Consider the following 18,893-nt stretch of genomic DNA (forward strand, 5'->3'; position numbering starts at 1 on the left):
GCAATGAATTCCACCCACTGCGCTCCGTGACAAGGAATTCCACGGTATAGTGAAGATTTAGCTGTGTTTTTGGGACTTGGAAATTGCAGCTGAAGACAGATTAGTGAGGAGAGGCTGAGGGGTGATTCAAGTGTACAAAATAATGAGGAGCATGGATAGTGTGGACATGGATGACCTGTTTTCCTTAGTGGGCGGGTCAATTACCAGGGGCCAAAAATTTAAGGGAGAGGGATTAGAGGAACACGAGGAAAGCTTTTTTTTAAAAAAGAAAACCTAGGTGGTCGCAAGTATTTGAAATTCACTAAGCAGTTTGAAGGTTGAGGTGGAGCTCTTCACCTTTTAAAAGAGACCTGAATGTGCACCTGTACTGTAACCAGTGAAGCTACAGACCAGGTCCAATAAGTGGGATTAGAGCCGGCGACAGTTCATTTGGGAGACAAAGACACGATGGATTAAGTGACTTTTGTGCTGTAACTTCGGTTCTAATAGCAGAATAGAGACTAGAAATTCTGCAGCTTTGTTTCGCCCCAGTGTCTGTATTCCACCTACAAGGCACAGGTCAAGAATGCAATGGAATACTCTACCTATCTGGATCCATGCAGCAATGATACAAAGTTTAGCATTATCCAGGACAAAACAGTCTACTTGAAAAGCATGAATTCCACCACTTTCAACACTGATACACAGCAGCAGCATTTTCCAAACTCTCAACCTCTACCACATAGGACAAGGGTAGCAGGTACAGAATTTCAGGGAACACCTGAAATGTCTACTGCAAGGTACACACCATCCTGATTTGGAATTGTAATGTTGTTTCTTCACCAGGATCAAAATCTTGAACCTCCTAACAGCACTGTGGTGTCCCTTTACCAGTTCAAGGAGGCAGCTCACACCATATTCTCCAGAGCAATTGGGAATGGACAATAGAATAAAATGGAACGTGGACATTGCAAGATAAAAGTGGATAAAATATACAGAATAAATAATTGTAGATTCAACTTCAAGTCACCAACAGTGCTAAAAGCCAGTGTCTATCAACACAAAGACATGGAGGGAGATAGCTAACAAAAATGGGATTCTTTGACTAATTTATCTCCAATTATAAATTCCAATCCCCGATGCAGCACACCGCAAATTTCTTCCTACATATGACTCACTAGTATAAAGAATACACTTATAGCTTTAATTGAATGCATTTTCATAAATACCTGGTTATCACTGCATCTTGCACAAATAGTAATTCTGTATTTTAAGTAGGTTTTGATAAAAATGGTAGAATCAGGCTCAAAGTTTGCATAATTTATCACTAGTTAGAGCAATTTTGTGAATGAGCTTTGACTTCCTCCCTTTTTAAAAAATCAAAGTAACAACAATAAAACTAATTCAATTAAAAAATGCAATTTAATAATAGTCTTATTTAAAAAAATATCTGCATTTAAAATGATTGACAGTTAATTATCAATTTGGAACTCACAAAGATGGATATTTACTGACTAATAGTTTGGGATTTGATTAACTACGTTAGAATTCGCAAAGAGAAAATTTGAAGTTAGATGTAGATGATCTTTGCACATAGACTCTTCTGAATTTAGGCAAGGCCAAAGTCGCCTGCTCCCTTGAGAGCAACCTCGATATGGTGGCTTGTATGAAAGGTGCTGCATTGGTAATACGAGATTTGAATCTTCATAAAAGATTGGATGAATCAAATTGGCAAAGGCACACTAGAGGCTGAGTACATGGAATTCATTCAGGACAGTTTCTTGGAACAATACCCTTCTGGAACCAGCCACAAACTATTTGAGATCTGGTAATGTATAATGAGGCAATTAATTGACAGCCTAATAGTAAAAGATCCTTAAGGCAAAATTCGAAATATGACAGAATTCCACATTCAGTGCGAGAACAAGAAACACACCACCCACTGTTAACTAATAAAAGTAGAAGATGGGATCGAATTGAAAAGGGAAAAAACTGCAAGAAATTCACGGCTGTCCAGAAGTCCAAAGTATGTCTAAATTATAAGTTAGAAGTTTATGTGCTAAGCAAAAAACAACTAAATTCTAACAGTAAATATAGATTCTATAACTTTAATAAAAAAGGGAGAGAGTAACAAAGATTAGATTTATTGGAGAAAGAGACACTGAAGAATTAATGGGAAACAAATGACAAACTAATAGGTATTTTGTATATGTCTTCACGAAATATTAGGAAATCAGCAAGTAAAAGGAAGAATGTGAAAATAATCAAGATCAGAGAAAAAGCACTGAGAAAACTAAAGAAACAAGGGCTAACAAACCCTCTAGATTTAATGGTCTATCTCACAGGGTATCAAAAAAAGCGCGTGTCATATGTATAGACGGACAAATTATTTTCCAAAATTTCAGATCGGAAGCCTGAAAAGGTTAACACCATTTGCACAGCCGAGAGAGAGCTGGCTGCCCTCGTCCATGAATCAAAGTTAGCACACAGGTACAATCAAGTGAAAGGCCAATGGAATGTTGCCACCTAATGTAAGGAGAATGGAATATGAAAAGAGCGAGGTTTTTCCACAAGTATAGAGCACATTGAGGAGAGGTGATCTTACTCAAAAATGAAAGATTTTGAGGGTGCATGACAGGGCAGGTGCAAAGGAGATATTTTCTCGGGGACATTTCCTTTCAGGGGAGATTCTAAAACTAGAGGATAGATTAAAAAAAAATAGTTGACCTCCCAGTTAAGTTTGAAATGAAGAACAAATCCTTCTTGCAACAGGATTATTATTTTTAGGAATTTTGTTTCATTGCAGTCCTAGTTGGAGGCCTAGTCATTGAATATATTTAAGGCTGAACAAGATAGGTATTCTATCCAGAAGGGAATGGAGGCCATGATTAGATCAATCATGATATTATTGAGGGAGATCTGGTTCAATAGACCCATTGGCCTATGCCTGTTCTTATTTTTTAATAATCTTAAGTATTGTCAAATTTTGAATTTGAGGGTCAGTTTCTTTCAACCATTCACAGAAGGTGGGAACATAGAATGGCGATGTACAGTTATTGCTGTAGCTGTTTAGCTTATTGGTAAACTGGGAAAATGAAATTCAAACATACGATGTAACATTTTACAGTACTTTTCTGCTCATAATTACCAGATGCAGCAGATTCAGATGGGGCCAGTCTGTTTGTTTGATCTGGCACTAAGTATCCAGCCAGCTCATTGTCAACATGCATAAATTAGAACCAGCAAATTCAAAAACAAAAATTTGTGTGGCTCATGCAAACAACACATTCCACCTGAATGCAAGACCACATTACCTCTTACGTCACTAGATGTGGCTCTTACATGACTCATGAAAGACTACTTGTGAAATAAAATGGATTCAAAAACTTTGTTACCCTTGAATACAATTCTCATTCTAGTTGAGAATATCAATGATAGCAGCTTGATGACAATTACATTACAATACAACAGGATTATTGCACCATCTGGAATTTTCCAGCTCTTCGTAAAGGATGCACTGAGCTTTTCCTACCTGAGTTTTAGCAGCAGCTCCAAATGAACGATTTCTAGGTCCCAAGGAAACACAAGACCTGTAATTTTAAAAAAAGTGCATTATGTAACTATACTTGGATGCCAACTTGCACCCTATTTGTACAGAAGTACAACTAGCTAGAGGAGCAGGAACCACAATAATTCATATTCTCAATAATGGGAGGAGTTAGTGCAAAAAACATGCCTTAAATGCTTGCAACAATTTTCAGCCTCAATTTATCTCAGCCTTCTTTCAAGATGTCTAGGGGGGCAATGTCAGTCTTCAGTTAATTCAATTCACCCCATTAGATATCAAATAACTGAAGGCACCGATACAAAGGCAATGAATCCTGGCTGCATCCCATCAGTAGCAAGAATATAAGAAATAGGCCAATTGGGTCTTGCACTCTTTCATTCTTGGAACTATAGATATAGCACTACAGCACAAAAGGGGGCCATTTGGCCCATTCTGTCCACACCAATCCAAAAACACCCATGATGGTCTTTCTATTCCCATCTCCCAGCGTACAGCCCATAAACCTGCATCTTATAGCATTTAAGGTGCAGATCCAGGTACTTTTGAAAGAGTTTAGGGTCTCTTCCTCCAGCACCAACTCAGGCAGTGAATTTGAAACACTCACCACCCTCTGCACAAAAAGGTTTTTCCTCACATTCCTTCTAATTCTTCTGCCACTTAGATTGAATCCAAGACCCCTGGTTTTTGAACACTGCCAACAGAAACTGGCTGATCCAGTTTAATCACTCTACCGCTCACAATTTTGTATACCTCAATCATGCTGCCCCTCAGCCTTCTCTGTTCAAGTTAAGCAACACTAAACTCTCCAATTTCTTCTCATAGCTGCAATTCTGCAGCCCTGGAAACTTTCTAGCAAATCTCCACTGCACTCGAGCAATCACATCCTTCCTACCACATTGACTTTTCATTTTGACGTTGAGATGCTGTACAAAATAGATTCATGGACAGTTGTTGCTGTTCTAAATGATGGTCCGCAAACTACTGTCAATCCTGGAGGTCCATGCTATTGAGTTACAGTCAGCAAGTAGCTAGGTAGCCAATTGCAATATTGGCCTTAATCGTAGGCGTGATGGAATGCAAAATACTGAAGTCCTCTGTGCAGTTGTTCAGAGGAGTGGCACTATATGATCTATAGTACTCTGTACCGTTTCTATCTCCTCATTCAAGATGTAGATGTAGAGGAAACCCAATAAGTGTTAATATAAACACTTTAGATAGTATGCACATTTCAAGTATAATTTTGTGAATCTCAGTTCAGCAAGTTATGGTTAATGTTTCTTTTGCAGTTCTGCATATAATGTGCTTAAGTCAGTTTCTAGAAATGAGTTGACTTGAAGTTAATAATATTCTGTGCCAATTCTATTAGTGCATGGTATAGAGTTACAACTGGTGAAACTTTATTGCTGGAACAGCACAGCAGGTCAGGCAGCATCTAGGGAACAGAAGATTCGACGTTTCGGGCACATGCCCTTCTTCAGGAATAGAGTTACAACTGTCTATCCCTAACCAACCAAAAATCTAAATTTCTGTTCAGACTACACTCTCATGCATTATTATAAATATTGCTGTTAGTTATGGTCATGAACAACATCAGAAACAAACAGTATATTTAAGCTAGCAGTGTGACAGTCCTGCCATAGTTGTCAACTGCTGGATTCCAAGTATTAAGCAGACAACCATGTAGCTATCCTAGTACAGGCAAAACAGAGACATGAGAGGGGATTCTGGCACTCCAACCGGAACTCAATGAACATATTCAACTGGACCCCATATACAAACCACTCATTCAGATTCGGAAGTACCAGAAAACAGACTAATATCAGGTGGCACCGACCACCAACGCTTCACCAGAGGCACACTAACAATGTCACTTAGCAAGGTGACAAAATGTCTGCAGAAAAGCACATCAGTTTGGCAAACAAATCTATGCCTGTAGACAGCTGTGTGGTTCAGAAAGATTGACAAGAGAAATTTGTAAAAAAACAACTCAATTTCCCATTGTCTGCCACATCCAAGGCCAATGTCAGGAATCATGCAGGGTAGCTCCAGACTGACTACTTGTCTTGGTGCACAATATCGTTTTACTAAGTTGACACTGCACTATGGATGTTGGTCAATTCTGGGACACACAAGATGTGGTCAGTTGTTTTGGAAATGTCACTAGAATGAGCGAGGGGGCACCAATGAGGTAGGTAATAAATCAGGCGGGCTTTGTAAAATATGATAGATGTGTCCAAGCATCACAATGTGAAACCCTCTGAAAAACTTGACAAAACATACTTAATTTCTTTTGCTAAGATTCAACCCTTGATCTATCAAGGCAGGTTTCATTTTGGGATCAGACTTGTGCAGAGTTGGGATTAGAAGACTAGGTGGAATGTCGTGCAGCCAACAGGTAAAATGCTAATCCAGAGTAATCAGTTGAATATCCTGATGAATTACACTATACAGGTCAGTTACAACAAGTCAAAATTTAGACTCTGCTATTGTTTGTTAGGCTAATTATGATTTTTAATTCGATTTTTTGTGGTTTCTCCAATAGGCCGCATTATTTCTAATGCGTGATTCTCTATCGCACAGCATCACAAGAGATCGCAACTATGTAGTGAAAGGAGAACAACTTGTAACTCAAACCTTCCATACCAGGCAACATCCTAGTACACCTCTCCAGACCCTCTTCCTTCAGCAAGTTGTTTAATTGGCACCATTTGTGACTTGCTGTGGCAGGACTTGCTGTGACAGCTTAGATCTGATCTGCTAGTTGTGGGATCACTTAGCTCATTCTGGATTAGAGGTGCTGGAAAAGCACAGCAGTTCAGGCAGCATCCAAGGAGCAGTAAAATCGATGTTTCAGGCAAAAGCCCTTCATCAGGAATACAGGTGAAGGGCTTTTGCCTGAAACGTCGATTTTACTGCTCCTTGGATGCTGCCTGAACTGCTGTGCTTTTCCAGTACCTCTAATCCAGAATCTGGTTTCCAGCATCTGCAGTCATTGTTTTTACCTAGATCACTTAGCTCAGTCATTTTGCTTGCTGCTTATGCTGTTTGACGTGCAAGTAGTCCAGTTTGATATTTTTAATCAGGTTGATACCTTATTTTTAGATATGCCTGGTGCTGCTCCTGCCTTGCACTCCTACACTCTCCAATAGTTGAGTGGGTGATGGTGAGGAAGTGTATAAGGCATGACCAGGTAGGGCAGGAGTTAAGTTTCGGGTTGCTTTACAAAAGGCTCAGCTAGCATGTCTTTGACCAGATAAAAACTTGCAGTAAACGATGAGGGGCTGGAGGCAAGGGGAGTGGATTGACGAGGTGAAAAAGCATACCTTATGTAAAGCCATTTAACAAGATGAAAAAGCATTCATTATGTGAAGCCAGTTAACAATGTTAAGAACATTCATTGTATAATGCCAGATGACTTAATCTTTACTATTGAGCTCTCTGATTGTAATGGTCACCCAATCAATGAATGTTCCCTTATTTGGATGCTGCTCCACTTTAAGTGACGACATAATTACTTAAGAATCTGCTGTTTGAGAGAAGACAGAGAACTCAGGTTTCTGTACACATGGGTGATCACTCTCTCCCTTCAGGGCACACAATGAAGATGGAGGTAGTAAAGCCATACTGTGGCTGAGTGTTTGCTTTGACTGATACAGGGATAGAGAAACAGGATGACAACATATTGGGCCAGGAGGTTGCAGCTTGTGCTGAAGTATAATTCTGCTACTATTGATGGCCCACAACACCTCAGTTGTCCAGTTCTGTTTAAAGTCTGTCCCATTTAGCATATTGACAGTGCCATACAACATGGAGGCTATTCTTCATGTGAAGGCAGGACTTCAACTCCAAAAGAACAGTGTGGTGGTCACTCTTACAGATACTGTCACAGAGGGATGCATCTGCAGCCAGCAAATTGGCAAGGAGGTGATCAAGTTATGTTTTGCCCTCATCACTTGCCAGAGATCCAGTTCAGTAGTTGTGTCCTTCAGGATATGACCAGCTTGATCATTAGTGCTGCTGCTGAGCCACTCGTGGTGAATGTTGAAATCCTCCAGAGTTCAACTTGTACCCTTGCCACCCTGAGTGCTTCCTCCAAGTTTTGTTCAACACAGGAGTACGATTCATCAGCCATGGGAGGATGGTACATGCTACTCAGCAAGTGGTTTCCATGCCCAGGCTTAACCTGGAGCCATGAGACTACATGGGATATGGAGTCAATATTGAGGATTCCCATGGCAACTCTTACTTGACGGTATAACACTATGCCTCCACTTATGTTGAGTATGTCCTTCTGGAGAAAGAGGACATTTGTGGGGATGGTGATGGTGAAGGCTGGGGAATTGTCAGTAAGGTATGATACCATGAGTGCCAATATGTCAGGTTGTTGCAGAGACAGTTCTTATTTTGACACAAGCCCCCAGATATTAGTAAAGAGAATTCTGCAGAGTTGACAGGGCTGCTTCTGCCGTTGTCTTTTCTGGTGCCTAGGTTGATGCCAGGTTGTCCTTCCAGTTTCATTACTTTGTTGAGATTTCATAATGATGCTTACAACAGAATGGCTTCCTAAGCCATTTGAGAGAGCAGTTGACAATAAACCACATTGCTGAGAGTCTAGAATTACATGAAGAACTGAACAGATTAAGCAGACAGATTTGTTTCCCTCAAGAGCATTGGGGAGCCAATTCTTTTTTGACAATCAATAATGATTCCTTGGTCATCTTTAGATTTTAAATTTCAGATGTTGAATTCAAAGTCAATTTTCGCTCCTTCTCTATTAGGAACATTTACATATTGATAAAGAAAACTTTTTTGAACGCATTTAATAAATCCCTCATCATCCAAACTTTAAAACAGTGTAGCAACCCCAGTCAATGTTTGGAAAATTAAAATGCCCTACTACAATCCTATCATTCATACATATATCTGAGATCTCTGTATATATTGGTTCTCAATTTCTGACTATTGGGGGACCTATAGTAAAATCCCATCAAGGTGATTATCCCTTTATTTCTAATTTCAACCCATTGGATAATCCATTAGAAATACTCTTCTCTAATTACAGTATATTTTCCTTAAATCAAGTACACCTTTCCCCCTTTCTATCCTTCCTATAGCATCTAAAATTCAGAACATTCAGCTGCTAGTACTGTCCTTCCCTTCCTTCAGCCAAGTTTCTGTAATAGTTGTGACATGGGGTGGCCTGGTGGCTAAGTGGTTAGCACTGCTGCCTCACAGCACCAGGGACCTGGGTTCAATTCCACCTTTGGGAGATTGTGTGGAGTTTGCGCAGGTTTTGTCCGGGTGCTCCGGTTTCCTCCCAGTCAAAGACGTGCAGGTTCGTTGAATTGGCCAGGCTAAATTGCCCATAGTGTTCAGGTGCATTAGTCAGGGGTAAATACAGGGTAGGGGAATAGGTCTGGGTGGGTTACTCTTCAGAGAGTCGGTGTGGACTTGTTGGGCCAAAGGGCATGTTTCTATACTGTAGGGATTCTAATCTAATCTAATCAGTCGCATGTTCCCATACATGTCTTGAGTTTATCAGCCTTACCTGCAAGACCCCTTGTATTGAAATAAATGCAGTTAAATTCTTCGGTTACTTGTTCTCTGGCTTGCTCATTGGTCTTTTCAAATTAACTTGCTCTTTTCTGAATCCAAGCTATCCATCTCTGTCTATCTTTATGGCTACTTAGCAACACCATACCGCACACCTAAGTTTCAGAACAGAACTAGCCAATCTCTCTGGTCCCCTTCCAGTTCAGGTGAAACTCATACCTTTTGAGCAAGTCTTTTCTGCCACAGATGAAATCCCAATTATCCAAGAACCCGAAGGGTCTGTTTCCATGCTGTACATCTCAGTGACTCTATGAACCTGCATTGTACCAACACTTCACTACTGAATTATCTGTGCTATCTTTTATTGCTTTCCTCATTAGAATTTGGCACCAGGAATAAACTGATTACTACTGTTCAGGTTCTGTTTTTAATCTAACCTCTTATATTCACAACGCAAAGCCTCAAACCTTTCCCAAACAGCCTCCAGCTTCTCGCCCTCCCCTTGCACAACATGCCACAATCATTTTGATATGTACTCTGACACCAGGAAAGCAACACACTATCTTAGGTTCACGCTCACAGCCACAGAATTCTCCTGTCTATGCCTCTGACAGGACAGTCCTCTATCATGATTCTTTTAAATCTTGACAAACCCTGCTTAACACAAAATTCATTCTTAGTGCTCAAGATCTGATCGCCACTTCTAGTTTCTCAGAGGAAACTCTCTCCTTCAACAGGACTCAAATGGAATATCTGTTTGAGAGAAGAATAACCACAGGAGACTTCTGAACTATCTTACCTTTCCTGACAGTCATGTCCGATCCTGTTGTGTAATCACTTCTCTAAAATTTACTAGTCAGTGTCTCTTGAATGCTCTGTGACACTAAGCCTAAAAAAAACTCTCAATAGCACTTTACATAGAAAAATAAACTAGACTTCCTTGCCCAGAGATTTTAATCTCAATCATGCAAAAGATTAAAAATTAAACGTTTAAAAAAATCACTTAGCTGAAAAAAACCTCCAAATCCTCCAATTGTTAGCTTTCAATCGCTGGATTAAAAAAGTTCCTTTACAGCCCTCCACCATCTCTCCTCCTTTGCCTACATGTTTTTCCATGTAGACTTTTTCAGAAATATAAAATTTCAAACATAAAACCTTCTCCAGATCAAAACTCGACAAACATGTGCACTATAGAAGTTCCAAACAAATGATTCAAAGTAAAAACTGTATGCTTGATTTGTAAAACCTTAAGTAGTCTCGAGGACCTGATCTAGTGTACCCCAGGACATTAATGGAGGAAATTGCAGAGCCCCTAGCACAAATATCTGTACCACCTATAACCACAGGTGAGGATGCCAGATGACTGGAGGGTGGCTAATGTTGTACCTTTATTTAGAAAAGGCTGTAAGCCTGGGAACTATAAACCGATGAATCTGACATCATTGGTGGGTAGATTGTTGGAAGCGATTCCGAAAGACACGATTTACAGGCATTTAGAGGGGCAAGGAATGATTAGGTATAGTCAGCATTGTTTTGCGAGAGACCTGATTTGAGTTTGTTGAGGAATTAACCAAAACGATGGAGGAAGGCAAAGTGGTAGACATTGTTTACTCTGACTTTATTAAAAGCCTTTGACAAGGTTCTGCATAACAGACTAATTAGTCACATTATATCATTTAGGATTCAGAGTGAGCTTGCCAAATGGATAGAAAATGGATAGATGGCAAGAGACTGAGGGTGGAGGAGGAGAGTTGTTTTTCAGACTGGAGGCCTGTGACCAGCGGTGTTCCTCAGGGATCAGTACTGGATCTACTTTTGTCTGTCATTTACATAAATGATTTGGATGAGAATGTCAGAGCAAGATTAGTAAATTTGCAGATAACACCAAAATTAGTGGTATCATGGACAGTGAAGGAGGTTATCTAAGATTATAAAGAGACCTTGATCAATTGGGTAAATGGACTGAGGGGTGGTTGGAGTTTAAATTTGGATTAATGTGAGGTATTGCATTTTGGTAATACAAGTAAAAGGACAGGAATTATAGAATAACAGGGCCCTGGTATTGTTGTAGAACAGAGGTTCGGGTAAATAGTTCTTTTAAATTTGCGTCACAGGTAGACAGGGTGGTTAAGAAGCTGTTTACCATTCTTGCCTTTATTGTTCAAACCTTCAAGTATAGGAGTTGGGATGTCATGTTGAGGTAGTCATATTGGGGAGTCCTCTTCTGGATTAAGGCATGCAATTCAGGTTGCCCTATTACAGAAGGATATTAAGCTGGAGAGGATTCAGAAAAGATTTACCAGATATTGCCATGAATAGAGAGCTCAAGTTATAGAAATGGGCTGGGACTTAGCGTAGCAGATTCAGAGGTGACTTTATAGAGGTTTATAAAATCACGAGGGCATAGATAAGGTCATTTGCCTCGGGTGAGAGAGTTCAAAACCGTGGGGCGTATTTTTAAGGCGAGAGGAGAATGTTTTTAAAATAATTTTAAAATCTGAGTGAATGGTTGGTCCGTGGAATGACATGTGAGAGGAAGTGGTGGATGCAGGCATAGTTGCAACATAAGAGACATTTGGATAATTATATGAAGAGAGAAGGTTGGGAGGGATATGGGCAAAACACAGGGAGGTGGGTCTAGTTTAGTTTGGGAACATGGTCAGCATGGACTCATTGGACAGATGGGTTTGTTTCCACGCTGTATGACTGACTCAAATTCTACTATTTGCACCCAGGTTCCCCAGAACATTAAAAGAGAGTTTCAGGATTAATAGTTTTAAGGTAATACCACAAGGCCATTCATTGCCTTCCCTGTTGACTGTTTCCATAATTTTCTCTTTATTTCAGATTTCCATCAACCACAATATTTTGCTTTTGTAGTATTGAAGCCATTGTCTATTATACCATTTCTGATTTTTTTTGAGATCGCCCAATAAAAATTGTAGCATTACAAGCATTTCTCCCCAAGGGAACAGAAATTCACAATTAAAACATACCAACTTTTAAGAGTTCAATAGGACCTAATCAACACAGAATAAGGGCAAAATTAGACATACACCCTTCAAAGATTACGCACAATTCCATTGAAAAGATCTGCTCCTTACCACTGCCAAAGTAGTTCGATTAACAGGTCATACTACATCCCAAGGCCTTCCCTCATCTCAGATTCAGTTTTTTCAATCAATCAACTTAAAACAAACCTGGTCTGCACCTTAAAGTCTTACAGAATTTAGATACGTGGCAGCACCATACACTAAGTGAAGGTGCAGCTCTTAATGGGAGAAGCAAATTTTCTGATATAAACTGGGATACAAACGGCATAAATGGCAGTGGAAAGGTTTTTTTTTGAAGTGTGCTCAGAGACTTTATGATGTTATTTTAGCTCTTCAAGGAAAGAGGCATTGCTGGATCTGTTTCAGGGAATGACATGGGTCCATCAGATCACGTCAGTTAGCAAACATTTAGGAAACAGTGACCACAGGTTTAACTACGAAGAAAGGATAAACCCAGAGTAAAACAAGTTAGTAGTCAATTTTATTGAGGTGAGAATGGATTTACAAGATAAAAATGGCTGAACAAAAAAAAAGTGAAATCTGTGACAATCATGTAATTATAGCACTTTCTCTGATCGGAGATGAAATGCAAAGGCTTCTAGGCAACTTAAATGGCTGGAATTAATCTGCTAGGAGAAAGTGAGGATTGCAGATGCTGAAGATCAGAGCTGAAAAATGTGTTGCTGGAAAAGCACAGCGGGTCAGGCAGCATCCAAGGAGCAGGAGAATCGACGTTTCAGGCATAAGCCCTTCTTCAGGAATGAGGAAGTTGTGCCAAGCAGGCTAAGATAGGAATTAATCTGCTTCAAGTGAGTAAAAAAACAGGAACCTCGATTATCTGAAGGACATGGGTGGGGAGTATTTAGTTTGGTTAATCGAATTCTGGATAATTGAATGCCAGATAATAGTTTAGCCAAGCATCAGAACCTTGCGATCTTGCCAGGTAATCGAGGTTCTTTATATCAATTTTCACGGCCAAAACCACCAAAAGTGACCTCAAAAACCAAAAGTGACCTCAACACTCAATGCAGCAAGCGCATAGAGTGAGAGTTCTACACCGAAGGGTCTGTTTCCATGCTGTACATCTCTATGATATGACCAATAGAAAGTGACCTTGATGGACCATGCACTTGTGAAGCAAAGCAAAGGACTCAGTTTCACAAACTATTCTTCAATTTGGTTCTATTTTAATTAAGTGGCAAAATCAAAGCAAAGCATTCAGTGGAATCCCGCAGTCCCAAACAGCCAACAGCACAGTGCATCCACCCAGCAGGATGAGTGACAGCAACTAGATGTGGACACATGGTGGAATGACACTTGGGGTTCAGGTGCAAACAGGTGTTTTCAACAGGGTTCTCCATTTGCGCTCAGATCATGCCGAAATTTCAGGCACTGTCCGAAACAGACAGTGCACAAAAGAGGCAAAAGTTACAATATTTTTCAAGGGTGGAATCCCACACATGAAAAGTTGAAAATCTATTCAACACCGCAAATTACGTAATAGAAACTTAAGTAGATAGAGGGAATAGCTAGATTTTTTAAAGATTAGATTAGATTCCCTACAGTGTGGAAACAGACCCTTCGGCCCAACAAGTCCACACCGACCCTCCAAAGAGTAACACACCCAGACCCATTTCCCTCTGACTGATACACCTAACACCATTGGCAATTTAGCATGGCCAATTCACCTTGACCAATTCACCTGAACTGCACATCTTTGGACTGTGGGAGGAAACCGGAGCACCCAGAGGAAACCCACACAGACAGGGAGAATGTGCAAACTCCACACAGATAGTTGCTGGAATTGAACCTGGGTCCCTGGTGCTATGAGGCAGCAATGCTAATCACTGAGCCACCATGCCATCCCAGGTAAAATATTAATCTAATACATGATAAACTTTAGGAGTGAGGGGAAAGGTAACAAGGGATATTATTTGAAAGAAATGCCACAGCAGAGATACTTAGGGGCATATGTTCACAAATTGTTGAAGGTTGCAGGGCAAATTGTTAAAAATTATTGAACAGTCATATGCGATCTTAAGCTTTATAAATAGAGGCATACAGTAATAAAAGCAAAGTCGTAGCACTGAACCTGTGTTGAAACAACTGCTGGTCTCAAATGGAGTATTGTGCTCAATTCTGGGAACTATACTTGAGGAAAAATGTGAGGATTTAGAGAGGGTTCAAAAATGAATCAAGAATAAGCACAGGAATGAGGAATTTAGAGAAAACAGAAACAGGACAAACTCAACAGGTCTGAAAGCATCTGAGAGATGAACTGAAAGATCACTGGACTAGAAACATTAACTTGGTTCTCTCTCCATAGATGCTGCCAGACCTGTTGAGTTTTTCCAACAATTTCTGTTTTTATTTCAGGAGGTCCAGCACCTGCATTTCTTAGTTTTATTTTAGATCAGACCGTTCTTCTGCTTGGAAAGACAAAGTTCATGAAAGATACGTCCGAGACATGCAAAATCATGAAGTGCCCAGATACTGTTTCTTGCCATCTGCTACCCCCATTTGTGGAAGGAACAGTTGAAAACAAAGATTCTGATCTAAGGTGAATCGCAAAAGAGCAAATATGTATCAAGTGATGAAGTTCTGTAAAACATTGCATGAGAGAGTGTGTTGTGGAGGCAGATTCAATTATAGTTTCAAAGGGAAATTGTTGAGCTAATGATGTGAAGGAATTTACACGCTATGGAAAAGGATGGTATGGGTACATCACATAAACAGAGATTGACACCCTCTACTGAACCCTCTCCAATGATATTCTTCCTATAACTGGGCAACTAGTACTGAACAGTTTTCCTAAAGAGGTCTCATTAATGTCCTATACAACCTCAACATGACTTCCCAACTCCTATACTCAACGGGCTGAGCAATGAAGGCAAGTGTGCCAAACTCCTTTTGTACCACCCTGTCTACGTGTGACACAAACTGCAAAAAATTATGTACCAGAATCCCTGGGTCCCTCTGTTCTCCAAGACTACCCAAGGGCCTACCATTAATCATACAAGCCCTTCTTTTTGCATCTCTATGACAAGATGATCCAGCCAATCAGCACCCTCTTCATGGGCTACATAAAATGGTGCATCTCTAATGAGCTCCAGATGAAAAGCTTCAACTTTTGGTCTCCTTTTAGCAATGTTTAAATTATTCACTACTAAGCATTTATTTATATACTATTTTCTGTAAATATATATAAAGCAGATATAATTGTACTGCAGCTTTTGACCAAACTTAGACCGACAATCCCAACCAGAAACAAATTGCAAATTCTCACTCAATTTCTTTATACCATAACCCAACTTAAAATAGCCATTTCTCATTATAGCTTCATCTGATGAAGAAAATTAGCACAAATCCAAATGCGTTCACATGGTACATTCACCTCAACTTAATTGGTACAGCAGAATGTTAAAGATTCTGAAATAAGAAAAATAAAACACATTGCAAATGTAAAAGCTCAAGTTGCTATCACAGGAAAGCATATCCAGTAACAAAAACAAACTTTATCAATTACATCTTTGCCATTAATAAATACAATTCGTAATGCTTTGAAGGAAGTGATGTTTGCCTAATAAATTCAATTAATACTGTGAAAGTATGGAACAATCGTGCAATTAGTTTGCTGACTGAATTTTGTCAATAACACCATTAGTCACAAGATTAAAAAAGAACTAGGAGCTATCACAAAGATGAGTCACACACAACCCACTAATAAGGACACCCTTGGAAAACTGTTGTAAATGCCCATGTGACATTTGAGTGCAGTATTTTGTTACAAGCTTTGCAAAGGCAGACTGGAACAGTTGAAACCACATCTTTTAGGATCAGCCAAATGGCACAATTAACTGGACATCTTCGTGCGATTTAAAGAAATTTGTCTTGTTTTGACATGAAAATAGACAAATTATTGTTTTCAATCTCTAAAAGCAAGCACAAAGAAAAGTTCCAATAAAAATGACTAAGTGATGCATACTCATTTACTCAGCTACCTGGAAATCTGTAGTTTTTGAAGTACAGAAAAGACTTTTGGGCCCATATTGCCCACACCAGTCCAAGGTCCACACATTCTAATCATGATTTCCCAGCACTTGGCCCTTGGGACTGTGCATCATGGCATTAAGCATTCATCTAAATAGTTCCTAAAATGTCTTCACAGTTCCCCTCTACCACCCAAAACCATCTGGGTGAAAACATTTGCCCTCAATCCCCTCAAAACCTCCTGTTCACCTCCTTAAAACTGTGTCACGTGGTTACTGAGTCCTTTAGCAAGGGGAAATATTTCTCCCTATTTACCTTCAAAACGTTTTTTAAACCTCAGTTAGAACATCTGCTCAACCTTTTTTGCTTGATGGAAAACAACCCTTGCCCGTGGTGTGTCACCACAGCTGATTCGCTCCAGTCCAGGCAATATCCTGGTGAATCCGTTTTACAGTCAGAGCCTTAGAACATGGAAACAGACCCCTTCGGTTCAACTCGTCTACACCGACACAATATAATAAATGAATCCAGTCTCACCTGACAGCATTTCACTCAAATCCCACTAAACCCTTCTTACTCATATACCCACACAGATGCCTTTTAAATGCTGCAATCGTAGCGGCATCCACCACGTCCTCTGGCAGCTCATTCCATATATGCACCAGCCTCTGCATGAAAAATTGCCCCTTAAGTCCCTTTTAAACTTTCCCCTCTCACTTTAAACTTATGCCCTTTTGTTGCACCCTTCAATGCAATCACATCCTTCCGATTGTGTGGCAATCGAATTGCACACAATATTTCATTATAACAGCTCTTATCTCTTCGCTCTTGTATTCAATAAGTTAACTAATAAGTATCCCATAAGCTTTCTTAACCACCTTTTCTATCTGTTCTGTTGCCATTAAGGATCTATAGACATGCACATCAAGACCCTTGACGCTCTATACTTCTTTAGATCCTATTCATACTCATTTGCCTTGTTAGTCCCCACCAAACTGCATCATCTCACTTTTCAGTATTAAATTCCTTTTTCCATCAACCAGCTTAACACTTTCCCTCTTACCATTTACATTAGTTTCCATGTCATCTACAAGCTTACTAATAATACCTCCTATATTCTATCATTAACGTACACAACAAACAGGAGATCAAGAATCGAACCCAACGGTATGTCTCTTGACAGACCTGGTCACAAAAACGCCATTTGACTGTCACCCAGAAAGCTCTTCAAATTTCACATGATCAATTCATGACAAGGAGGAGCAAATCAGTAATGAATGTCACACAAGTCGTCAGATAAGGTGGGCAACTGTAAAATTGTTTTGGCAGATATGCTCTGTCAAGGTCCTATTTTGGCCTAGACTGTCCATAAGGCGGCAGGTGGCTCAGTGGATAGCACTGCTGCCTCACAGCACTAGCGTCACAGGTTTGATTCTAGTCTCAGGCGACTGTCTGTGTGGAGGTTGCACATTCCCCCAGTGTCTGCGTGGGTGCTCCGGTTTCCTCCCACAATCCAAAGATGTGCAGGTCAGGTGAATTGGCCATGCTAAATTGCCAATGGTATTGGGTGCATTGGTCAGAGGGAGATGGGTCTGGATGGGTTGCTCTTCGGAGGGTCGGTGTGGACGTGTTGGGCCGAAGGGCCTGTTTCCACACTGTAGAGAATCTAATCTAATCTCCATGGGAAATTCATGGCACAGAAAGAAACCAAATTGTTGCGTCAGCATGGGTTGAAAATTAAAAAGCAAGCCACTCGTTTTAATTCCATCTTCCAACATGTGTTCCACAATCTCGTAGGTTAAAGTACTCCAGGTACAGATCTAACTTCTTTCAGTGATGTCAGAGTTCCTGCCCCTACCAAAAAAAGGGAATTCCAGATGCCCTCCATTCTAACAGTGAAAAAGTTTTGATCCCTTTGTTCCTTCCACCTGAAGTACCTGGTCCACGACAACTGAGTTCCGAAGAGTGATCACATCAATTACTGAAATAAATTATTCCACTGTAGGATTTGCTCACTGCTATAAGTAGTGAACAATGTAATGTTACATTACCTTCTCAGCAGACACATACTTTGTAGTTATATGTGCCAATCTACGGTCAATAGGGAATTGACAGCAAATATAGTGTAAATATTTGTAATTAAAGTAAAGATGTTTGAGAAGTAGCTATTTCTGTAAACACGGGAAAACTAAAATAGATTTGGAGCAAATACTTCTCATTTCCCCCTTAAAAAATACTTAGCATATTTTCAATGCAGGTGATAGACACTGACAATCCAAAAACAGTAGTCACTTAAATCTGCAATAGTTATAAAACAACAAGATGTCCGTTGAAATAAAAAAACACCCAGAAATTATTAGAGAAACTCAGCAGGTATAGAAACATCTGTGGAAAGAGAAACAAGTTAACTCATTGCCCAGTCCAACATGAGCTCTTCGGAGATCAATGTCTGCTGAATTAAAATACAACCCGTACAGTGTGGCAAAAGAAGCCCGAATACCTCAAAAGGTTTTAAGGAGGGGGAAAGGAAAAATATTGGTGCCAGTGTTCAGCAAGAGAAATTGGAAAGAAAATTCTAGAAGACAAAGTGCATGGGGCAATGAGTAAGATGTCAGTCAGCACCTCCTCCCCGACCGGCCACGCGCTTGCCTTAGCTGGGCGGGCGGGAGGGGTTGGGCACAGAGAAAATAGGCCTCAAACCAACCGGCGCATTCACTCGCCCCTGGGCCGCCCGCGTCGCTCGGCCGTTA

The 18,893-nt window shown here is 40.2% G+C and overlaps 1 protein-coding gene across 1 annotated transcript in view; it reads right to left on the reverse strand.

Annotated features, from left to right (window-relative positions):
• hspa4a (heat shock protein family A (Hsp70) member 4a) overlaps positions 1 to 18,893 on the reverse strand; it is a 70,890-nt gene that overhangs the window by 51,652 nt on the left and 345 nt on the right. The window contains exon 2 of the mRNA XM_043703337.2: positions 3,512 to 3,569. Within this exon, the coding sequence (XP_043559272.1) occupies positions 3,512 to 3,569 (58 nt within the window). The remainder of the gene's footprint in view (positions 1 to 3,511; positions 3,570 to 18,893) is intronic.

The sequence above is a fragment of the Chiloscyllium plagiosum genome, unplaced genomic scaffold (assembly GCF_037043375.1).
Source record: "Chiloscyllium plagiosum isolate Xiang-an unplaced genomic scaffold, Cpla_swu_hap1 HiC_scaffold_16, whole genome shotgun sequence".
Classification (NCBI taxonomy): domain Eukaryota; kingdom Metazoa; phylum Chordata; class Chondrichthyes; order Orectolobiformes; family Hemiscylliidae; genus Chiloscyllium; species Chiloscyllium plagiosum.